General features: G+C 39.2%; 1 protein-coding gene across 1 annotated transcript; it reads right to left on the bottom strand.

The window, feature by feature from the left end:
- CUNH18orf21 (chromosome unknown C18orf21 homolog) lies at positions 1 to 6,653 on the bottom strand. The gene is made up of 5 exons (XM_016127298.2): positions 6,476 to 6,653; positions 6,371 to 6,393; positions 3,972 to 4,171; positions 2,206 to 2,405; positions 1 to 331 (listed from the first exon to the last, which is right to left on the bottom strand). The coding sequence occupies exons 1-5, from the start codon at positions 6,550 to 6,552 to the stop codon at positions 178 to 180; spliced, it is 654 nt and encodes a 217-aa protein (XP_015982784.2). The 5' UTR covers positions 6,553 to 6,653; the 3' UTR covers positions 1 to 177.
- Positions 6,654 to 10,527: the final 3,874 nt, after the last annotated feature.

Genomic DNA, 10,527 nt, shown 5'->3' with positions numbered 1-10,527 from the left:
CTTAACACATCCCACACATCAGCTTTTGTTTTAATTAATCTCAGTTTTGAAATCATCACACTTCAGTTGGATTGTTAAAGGTGTCCAAAAAAAAAGGAATACGTTTTTAAAATTTTTTCTGACTAACTTTAGTTTCAGAAATTGCATTAAACATTTCTTATTTTCATAGTCCATCCTTTACAAAGAAGATAAGAAATTTCTGAAGTCTACTTTTGGATTCTTTTTGGATTCACTTTGACTAAGCAACATTTTCAGTTGAGAGAAGCGTTTCTTTGTTTTACTCGCATTCTTTGAGGAGCAAGTGGGTGTTGACTGTCCAGATGTAGGTGTTCTGAAAAAAAAAACATAAAACCACACTTAAGTATAATGACAAATGACAGTTTAAAGTATTCTTCCTGCTTAGCCTAGATAACTGCTACTAGAATCATATTCTGCTCTTCTGTATTATGGCCATATACTAGTAGTGGCTGTACCCAGCAGTTACTCCTAACTGAATAGGCTATAGGCAACATTTAGTTGGTATACTGAGTGGTTCTTGAAGATTCTATCATACATGAAAAAGAAGGCTAAAAGTAAAGTGTCATCAGGTCTGGGTTCCCTTTAAGTCTGACATCAAAATTTGCAAGAACTTTAAAAACAAATTTCTCCTTTTCAGCTCAAGACCACTTACTTTCTCAAAAGTGAAGGATTTTACCTACACATGTAGGTACCATTCCATGGTATCTTCCCCCCAGAATGTAAGCTCCATTGGGCAGACACATGGTCCTACTAATTGTATATTCCAGTGCTTTTTAACAGCGCTAGGCACAGAGGAGGCCCTCTAAAAATATCTACTCAATAAATGATTCCCCATCTGGTATGTGTAGATTTATGCCTCATTCAATCCCATTCCTTCCAATTGTGTTCCATCCCCCAAACCCTTATTTGGGGGTTGCAAGTCTGATCCCTGTTCTAACTCCCCATCTATAAGATAAATGTGAAATACTCGTTTCATTCCTGCATATATCTAAGAAGCACTCTGGTCTAAATGCAAGTCAATTTTTTTAAATATTCCAAATTTTCTTTTATCTACATTTATCCAGTAAAGTAGAAACATCCATGATGAATTTCCATCATACCAAATATCAAAATAATTAATATAGAGAAAACTAGACTTGAAATTTTAATTCTTACCCAACTTATAAACATCAAACCCAATATAAAAAAAATTCAGTAAGCAGAGATAATCAGGTCTTTCCTGAATTGTCATTTATGTTCAAGAAACTACCAGACTCAGTTTCTCTTTTGTAACAAAATATTCAAAATTTCCTTTTATGGTTTCTATGGTATTAAATTTATTGACCATCATAGTGAATAGAGTGTTGAGGATTACTAAAAATAGAACATATGCCCAGTCATCATTAATTTAGTATCATTTGACAAATCCCTATTCGGTTAGATTTCCATAGGAATTTCTGGTAGAGGAAGTAGCAAGAATAAATATTTAGAGCTGGAAGGTAAACTGTGAGTTTTCAGTTTTGCTGACACATAGGATGAATTAAGGCCAAGTAAGACAGGCAGATAGACTGGTGCCAGATAGTAAGGGCTGGAATGCCATGCCGGAGGTCCACATGCTGCAGAGTAAGGTGCTTCTAATCAGACGAGAAGAGTTATACACAGGAAGACTCAGAATTCTTGTGGTCCCAGCAAAAAGTGAATAAAGACCTGAATAGATAACAGTAGTAGAGAAAAGAAAAAAAAAAGAGAGAGAGAGAGAGAGAGAGAGATGCAAATAACACGAAAGTGGGATAAGATAGAAACTGGTGGATAACTGGACAAGGGCCAAGGCGGTAGGAGTTGTCAACTGTACTCTCCATTTCAGGTCAGAATGAGTATGTTTATCCACAGAATAAAGAACTTAGGAGGATAGGGAGGTTTGAGTAGTTAGCTCTGGGGACATATGGAGAGGGTGAAGTAGATATATTTAGCAGGCAGCTGAACAGGCCCAGGGAGAAGCTGATAGTAGAGGAATATAACTGGAAATCATGCAGACATAAGAATAGAAGATTGGGAGTATATGACACAAGAAGAAAAGGATATGGAGAAAAAAAGGGACTAAGGACAGAATTGCATGGCAAATTTAGGGAGTGTATAGTAAGCAGGAAATCAGAAGAAACATACAGGAGTTAACGATGGCAATTCAAATAGCTTAATGAATTAAGATACCTGAAAATCAGTGTTGGGCTCTTGCCTGTAGAACCAGACACATCATGATTTAGGTCTGCAGAACTTCGAGTCTTTCTCACTGGTGTCTTTAGGCTGAGTTTACTCGTAGGAGTGGTAGGATTGCTCTTCAATGCTGATAGAAAGCTTCTACTTTTACCATGATGTTTAACTGTTCTGTTGCATGTTTTACAAGTGATCAACTACCATAAAAAGAAGAAATATTTGGCCTAATATATCTTATAATTTAATCCAATAAACTTCATGTTCATTAAATTCTTATATGTAGGGGTTTAAACCAGGTACTAAGGGTGAGTAAACGAGGCTTGCCCTTGGGGGACTTGTAACCTAGCAGTAGGAATCAGACAAAACAAATTTAAAAGGAGAAACTCTCCAATAAAAAAATTAATGTCTAAACATTTGTATTTAAAACATCTTTTAAAATAACAACATCTCTACTTTTTCCATGTAAAACCATGTTTAAGGGGAATTGAGGAGACTGGGAATGATATCCTTTAACCCCTAGTTATTCTTTATAATAGCAGTAGACATTTAATATCTTTTGCAGATGAACTCCAAGCCTTTTCCCAACAGAACATAAAACAACACTGAACATTTAAGTGACCCTTTCAGATCCTTAGTAATTCTATAAATATAGATCTAAAGTAACTTACAAAGCCAATCAAATGAATTCTCACATTCTCACACCTCTTCACTTCATAGGCTCTACAGGCTGATTTTCTTTTCAGGATTTATTTTTCAAGAAATAGCCCATTTTCTAGCTAAATGCCTTTCTTCAACATATCTGACTCACATTGCATAGGACTCAGCCCAGGCACAGACAAAATGAGCACGAACTAGTTCAGTGGAGAAGTACGCTGATGTTTATGAGCGGATGAAAATGCAAATGGAAGATCTGTATATATCAAAGGTCTGTAACTTGCTTTATCCTTTTTTTGAAGAGACTGGATATAGGTTAAAGTCAGTTTTATGACAAAGCAAAATGCATTTACCTGTCCAATACTGATAAACCCCTAAATTTGGCAGTTCCAATTCAAGTTATTACTAATTATCCTTGGGCCCAACATAAGCGGTCATATTGTCTAGTGCCCAGCACAGTCAGTGCCTGGTAGTAAACCAGCACTTGAATAGTTGATAAATGTTAACACAGAAAATGTAGATAAAATGATAAAATGTATCTGATACAGACCTCTAAAATAAACCGTAAGTAATTTGATTTTGGTTGTTTTACTCCATTTTTATCCCCCATATTTAGCATTGTTTGGCATAAAAGGACCCTCAATAAAGGTTTCATGAATGAACATAAGACGTACTTACCTTTGTCAGGTATAAACTTAAATACATACTCTGACATGGAGGGAGGATGACTGAAGAAGTGACACTGATACCTAATAAATAAAGTACTGCTGTTTGAAGAAAATGACCATTAACTGAAACAAATAATTTACTGGTAGATGCAGTTCAGGCGAGGTCACACTGGTCAGCTCAAGAAATCCTCAAATTTGTGAAAAGAACTGTGCTCAACAATAAGATCTGAGAACAACTGAGAGCTCATGATGTTTGGTTTTAAGTAATTGTGACAAAAGCTATACTGATGAAACAGTAATCACTAGGAAAATATTTTATGTATATATTTTGACAATCTAAATATACTAAAACAAATCTCTGAGTTATGTCCAGGCTGATTCTTAATGTCCTTTTAAGAGAAAGAAAATTGTAGTTTACACATAGTGGAATTGAAATCTTACCAATACACTTTTGGAGTCTTTGTACTTTTCCACAATTTTTGCTTCTTTAAAACTGAGTGTATAATTTCTTGCTTCTCGATTAAGAAGTTTCTGTATTTTGGGTGTCAATTTGGGCTTGGGTTTGAGGCGCACTCGAAATTTATCCAGAACCAGCAACTGGAAGCAGTATGGACATGTTCCTTCAAAAGTGCTTTTAGCATCTAAAATTATACAAATGAAAATCATGATTTACCAAATCAGACTATTTTGTTACCTCGAACTTTATTATAAATGTAAAAAAAGAAGTGTATTATTGAATATAAGATATACAGTCTCCTTAAGCAAACTCAAATATGAGAATTTATAAAAAGATAAACTGGCAATAATTTACTTTGCAAAACACTATAATTCTATCCATTTACTCCTTTTGGCAACAGATAGGTACTTTCCCTGTGTTGCTCATTACTTGCTACTAAGTAAAAAAGGCTTTATGTCTCACCTATTTTACAAACATTTATCAAAAAATAACAAATTTTACTGTGATTTTGTTTCTTTTTAAAATAATTAGCACAATTTAGTGGTTTGTGGGCAGGGCTTTGTCTGCAGGTAGCTCTCTCAGTACAAGCTAATAGAACAGATTTGCCCTGGATCCTTTATGCAATCAAAGCATTCACTGACCATCAAAAGTTGTTATCTTTAAAAAATTGTAGGGGAGCCCTACACAAGTGAGGATAAGACTGGTAAGAACTATAACATAATATCGTTTAAATGCTCTGGAAATTATTAAACTGCATGTGCAGCCAGAAACACTTCAAAGGCATAGCTTGACAAAATTTGTCACAGATGACTATAAATTCTATCTGTATTTGGAGACAGCACTCGTTTATGATAAAGGGCTTTCAGACAGAAGTGCAGTGGAAAAGAAAGCGTGGCTATTGAGGGAAAGGTGAGAGTGGAGGTGGTGTAGCTGAAAAGGAAGGGAGGTGCACCATCTATAGTTATTCAATGACTGTTGGTAAGCACTGTGCTCAGTGCTAGGGATGCAACAGCACTACGAAGAGCGAAGCACCATGCTTGTTAACTTAGCTCTGCCAAATGTAAAATTAATTCATATTTCTGAGTGACTCTTAAGTGCCAGGCACTGTTCTGGGTGCTATAGATTTGGACAATTCATGGACAGACAATAAGTATAACAACACAGAATGCTAAGTGCTGGGATGAAAAAAATTAGACAGGAAAGGGGAATAGGGAGTGGTGATGGAGCTGCTATAATCTTAAATAGGATAGCCAGAAAAGACTTCCTGGAGTGACATTTGCAGAGACCACAGGAAGTGAGGAAGGAATCCAAGCAGACAAGAATTAAGAATTCCAGGCAGAAAAAAGGGCAGCTGCGAAGGCTGTGAAACAGCCTAGCTGTGGTTAAAATTTTATGAACAAAGGGCGAGCAGGTCAGAGAGGTAATGCTGGCCTATGATATTAAGGCCTGAGTCCTTTTAAAAGATGTTCACTTTTACTCTATGACAGGAATTCATTTGAGACTTTGTAGCAGAGAAGTGATATGATCTAGTTTAGGTTTTTATTAGCCTCACTTTGGCTGCTAGATTGAGAACAGCCTTTAGAAATGTATGGGAGCTGTTGGCAACAACCCAGAAGACAGACGGATGATTTGGACCAGGGTGATGGTTAAGATGAATGTGGTGAGAAGTGGTTAGATTTAGGATATATTTTAAAGCCAACAAAATTTGCTGGCATATTGGCTTGGGAAGGAATGCTGTTAAGTAATTAAGGTTTCTGGGCCAATTAACTCTAGGGAGGAGTTACCCTGGACTTGGGTTTGAGGCAAATTTGCCATGGGAAGAACTGTATTGGGGGGTAAAGCTCGGATTTGAATGTGACCTAACACATTTAACAGTTGTTAAGAAGGCAGCTGGATATGAGTCTAGGATTCGAGGGAGGGGTCTGTGCTGAAGATATAAATTTGGAAGTCCTCAGTAACAGAGTTGAAACGCCATTAAGATTGGATAGAAAACTGTCACCAAGTGAGTGTAGCTAGAAAAGAGGTCCAAAAACAGAGTCCTGGGACACTCTAATAATTATAGTGACTGGAGAAATTAGGAGGAACAAGAAAAGCAGACAGACAAATACAGGAAAAAGAGGTAGGAGATTATGTGATAACACGAAAGTCAAATGAGCAAACTATTTCGAGAAGGGTGATCAATGTGTCATATGCTACTAATCGGTCAGGCAAATTAAGGCACATTAAGAAATATGGATCTATGAAGAAACCGAGAAGCCTCTAAGGGGTTTATGAGGGCAGTGGGTCGGTCAGAATCTCTTCTGGATCATGCTGAGTGCGGAGAGGACTGGAGTGGAGCGAGGAGGTGAGGGCCTGACCCACAACCGACGCACGTTCTCCCTACCGTGTGACGAGCTGTAGGCCCAGCTGTAAAGGAGAAGGAGACCCGTGAGAAACTGGGGAACATCTCGCCGCCCGCCTCCCGCTTCCCCTCCCGTCCCTCTCTTACAGGAGATAGCGGGCCTGGCCCGGGCAGCTATCTTGCAGTTTCCGCGCCGCAGCCTCTAGGTAATGCTTCTGCCTCATCGCCACTGCAGCACCCCTGAAACCCCGAAGACCCGGTAACAAAAAGAGACTCCGGAAGGTGGGCTCCGGGCGTGGCGTACTTGGACATCTAAGCTCCCTCCGGAAACAAGTGTTCTGGATGAGGAGTTCCGGATTCCTCCTGCTCTTGGCCCCGCCTCCGGGCCCAGCGCGGATGCTCCTCAGACCGGATCCTGGGCGGAGCCACTTGACTCCGCAGGGCTGGCAATGTAAAGGAGTCGAGTATCCCACCCACTTCTCTGTCTTACTCTCCTTTCTGATACTCCTGTTGTCATTTCCTCAGCCCGTATCTCCCTCTGGATTCGTGAGCTGGCTTATTGACTTTGGCTGAGTCAGGTGGATGGGGGGGGGCGCGGGGGGGGGGGGGAGTAGTCTCAAGGAGACCCCAGGAAGAACCGTGACCTCAGCCTGGGAGGAGCGACTCCAGTCCAGCCTGCTCTAGGCACGTGGACAAGAGAGCTGTGGGGTTTTGTTGTTGTTGTTTCTATTTTTAATTGAAGTGTAATTCAATTCACTGGCGTGTAGTATATTTACAGTGTTTCACAAACAACACTATTGTCTAGTCCTGTAACATTTCTATCACCCTAAAGGAAACCCCATACCCATTTGGCAGTTGCTCCTCATTCTCCCCTTGCTCCCAAGCCCTGGCAACCACTAGTCTGCTTTCTGTCTCTACAGTTTCTTTTGGAAATTTAATATGAGTGGAATCATATTTGTGATCTTTCGTGTCTACTTAATGTAATGTTTTTTGAGGTTCCTTCACCTTGTAGCATGTATTAGGACTTCATTCCTTTTTATGACTGAATAATATTACATCATACACACCACGTGTTGTTTATCCATTCATTTGTTGATGGACATTTTGAGTCGTTTCTACCTTTAGCTATTGTGACTAGTGCAGCTATGAACAGGAACGTGTGCTTCTTGAGTTCCTGTTTTCTTTTGGCTATATAGCTAGGAGTGAAATTGCTAGGTCATATGGTACTTCCATGTTTAAGAGTTCCAATTTCTCCACATCCCCACCAACGCTTGTATTCTGTTTTTGTTTTTAAATTCTAACTATCCTACTGAAGTGGCATTTCATTGTAGTTTTGATTTGCATTTTCCTAATGACTAATGACATTTGGCATCTTTTCACGTTTTGTTGGCAATTTGTATGTCTTCCAATCCTTTGTGCATTTTTAAATTGGGTTGTTTCCTTTTGGTAGTTGTTGTAAGAGGTTTTTGTCAGTGTGGTTGTTTTGTTTTTTAATATATTCTGGATACTAAACCCTTATTTACCTTTCATTTTTAATTCCAGAAAGGAGTCAAGTGATAGATTTGCAAAGAAAATGTATACATTTACATCTATATAGACATATTTTAGTTTTTCAAGAGAAAGGTTATTACTTCTGCTCTTCCCACCTTTCCTTCTTCTCTGAAGTGATCAACATTGGCATTTGGGTATCTTCTCCTTCTGTGTCCTTACATACATAAGTACATGTATGAATGTATAAATGCCACCACTCACTCCCCCCCACACACACAAACACACACATACCCCAAAACACAAAATACCAAAACCAAAAATTAGTTCCTTAATACATAACTTCCCTTTTTCCTTAACAACAGGTCACTGACATCTTTCCAGGTCAGGATAGATAGTTCTCACACATGCTTTTTAACAGCTGACAAAATTACAGAATGTAATGAACTATTATTTAACCATTTTCCTATTGATGGATATTTAAATTTTTTTCAGTGCTTTGCTGGTTCAAACGGCACAGCAGCAAACATTCTGAATATACTGATGCTTTTTGATTTCTTTCATCTGAATTTCTAAAAGAGAAATTGCTGAATAGAGTGATATGCACTTTTTATTTGTTTGCCACATCATCTAAAAAAATGTAGCAATTCACACCCCCAATATCAATGTCTGAGAAAGTTGGGTCAAACTGAATGGGTGAAATGGCAAAGACTGTCCTTCACCTAAGTACTAATGAGATAAAGACCCCTTTCATATTTTGACAGTTTGTATCTTCTCTTGTGAAGAGAAATCTGTTAGATTGTTTATCAATTTCTAGGAGATCTTTGTATTTTGTAGAAATCCATCCTCTGCTTGTCATATATGATTTAATACTTTATTATTTACCTCTCATCTTTGGCATGGTTTATAGCATTTTTGCCATACACAATTTTGCATGTGGTCAAACTCTTTGTTTTGGGTCTGGGTTTTCTGTAGAACTTTAAAAGGCCTCGTTTATGCCAAAGCTACATAACTATTCATCCAGATGTTTTTCTAATACTTTTCTAGTTTGATTTCTTCCATGCACATCTTTAATCAATATGAAATGTATTTTCAGTTAAGTATAAGGTAAAGCATCTAACTGACATTTTTACCAAATGAATAGCAAGTTATGCACAGATCTCTTACTAGGTAAACTGGTCTTTTTCCATTGGCACTGAAGTTGAAAAAAAAGAAAAGAAAAGAAAAAGAAAAGATGCAATGAACACTGAATGTGTGCCAGACACTTTTCTAAGTATCTTACTTGTATAAATTCATGTAATCCTCAACACCCTATGGCATAGGTGACATGCCAGTCTATCATATATAAGTTTTTTAAAACATAGTTGCATCTGTTTCTAGATTCTTCTTTCTAACCAATAAAGCAGAAAAGAGAGGAAATGCATTATGTGTGTATGCACAAGTATTCTCCTTGCCTCTCAGCACATTCTCTTTCAAGCGGGCCTCTTCTCTCTCCTCTGAGCACTACACTGCTATCTCCAGATGCTTCCTCAGCATGTCTAGTTGCATTGCACCTTGTCTTCTCATATGCACTAGGGCACAAATACCACCTTGATTTCTCCCACCAATCTGCCCCGCTTCCCAGTTTCTTCCATCTTAGCCCCACCAAACCTCATTGCTGCCTCTTCTCTCCACACCTCGTAGCCAGTCTGCCCACAGGGCCTGCAGACTCCCCACCAGAAGCAAATCAAGACTACCCACTTCTCTTCACTCCTTAGCCACTCTCTTTTTATCTGCATCCTTAACCACAGTCTCCTACATTCTTGTTCTGCTTCCTCTCTTTCCTGCTTTCTCTCGCCCAGTCCATTCTTTAAAAGGCAGACAAAGCAACCTTCTTAAAATGTAAATAATTTTGGAGACACGGAGTGTCCCCGCTCAGAGTCCTCTCCAGTCTCCTCATGCACTTGGAACACAAGTGCCTGGACATTCTCTCCAGGGCCCAGCATGGCTGGTCAGTGCTTCACCTGAGACCTCATCTTGTTGCACATGCCCACCCTCACCCTGCCACACTAGCCTTCCTGACTCTCCCACTGAATGCAACTATAATGCCTGAACAGAATGCACTGAGCACCCATAGGAAAACTGAAAAGTAAATAGAAACAGGCTGAATGGAAAAGATCTGAAGTACCAATGAACTAAAGGTGAGTTTACCATTTTTGTTGCTTTGATATCTGCTTGTCTGAATGCAGTGCAGCCTGAAGCCCAGAAGTGGGCACTGGAGTGTGTGTGGAGAGAGACCTTTGAGTTCTGGCTAAGTAACAGGAAATGCCTAACACCCAGTAAGAGCGTGTGGAATTCTGCATGCTTTTTTTCTTTCTCTTTATTTTCTTGAGCTCCAGCCGTCAAACCATCCTGTGGTGGCAGCAGCAAAGGCTACAGCGGGAGCCAGCAGGAGCCAAAACTCTGAGGAAGGGGAATATTCCTCTCCAATTGACCAATCTCTGTTTTTTTCCCCCTCCCTGTCCTCTGACACTTGGCCAAAGATGGGAGCGGTAACAAAAGTATCCACTAGTGGCATAACTTTCTGGCCCCAGCTTCTTGGCGGCAGAACCAAAAGGGGAATTGTAGGGAACTAGAAAATACTGGGGAGATTGTGGAGAGAGAAGAGCTCTTCTTTAACTTAAGGGGAAATCCTATAAAGTTGTATATAAACTTCTGGGCTCACCACCGAG

The sequence above is a fragment of the Rousettus aegyptiacus genome, unplaced genomic scaffold (assembly GCF_014176215.1).
Source record: "Rousettus aegyptiacus isolate mRouAeg1 unplaced genomic scaffold, mRouAeg1.p scaffold_m13_p_12, whole genome shotgun sequence".
In the NCBI taxonomy this organism is placed as follows: domain Eukaryota; kingdom Metazoa; phylum Chordata; class Mammalia; order Chiroptera; family Pteropodidae; genus Rousettus; species Rousettus aegyptiacus.
Note: the sequence above shows the minus strand (reverse complement) of the source record. Positions and strands in the feature narration are given on the sequence as shown.

What these genes read in the sequence shown, in the direction of transcription:
- CUNH18orf21 (XM_016127298.2), bottom strand. Translation starts at nt 6,552, where the DNA reads ATGAGGCAGAAGCATTACCTAGAGGCTGCGGCGCGGAAACTGCAAGAT. An exon ending in GGCCAGGCCCGCTATCTCCT is followed by an intron (nt 6,394 to 6,475) that starts GTAAGAGAGGGA and finishes TCTCCTTTACAG; the next exon opens with CTGGGCCTACAGCTCGTCAC. An exon ending in GGCCTACAGCTCGTCACACG is followed by an intron (nt 4,172 to 6,370) that starts GTAGGGAGAACG and finishes GTATAATTTTAG; the next exon opens with ATGCTAAAAGCACTTTTGAA.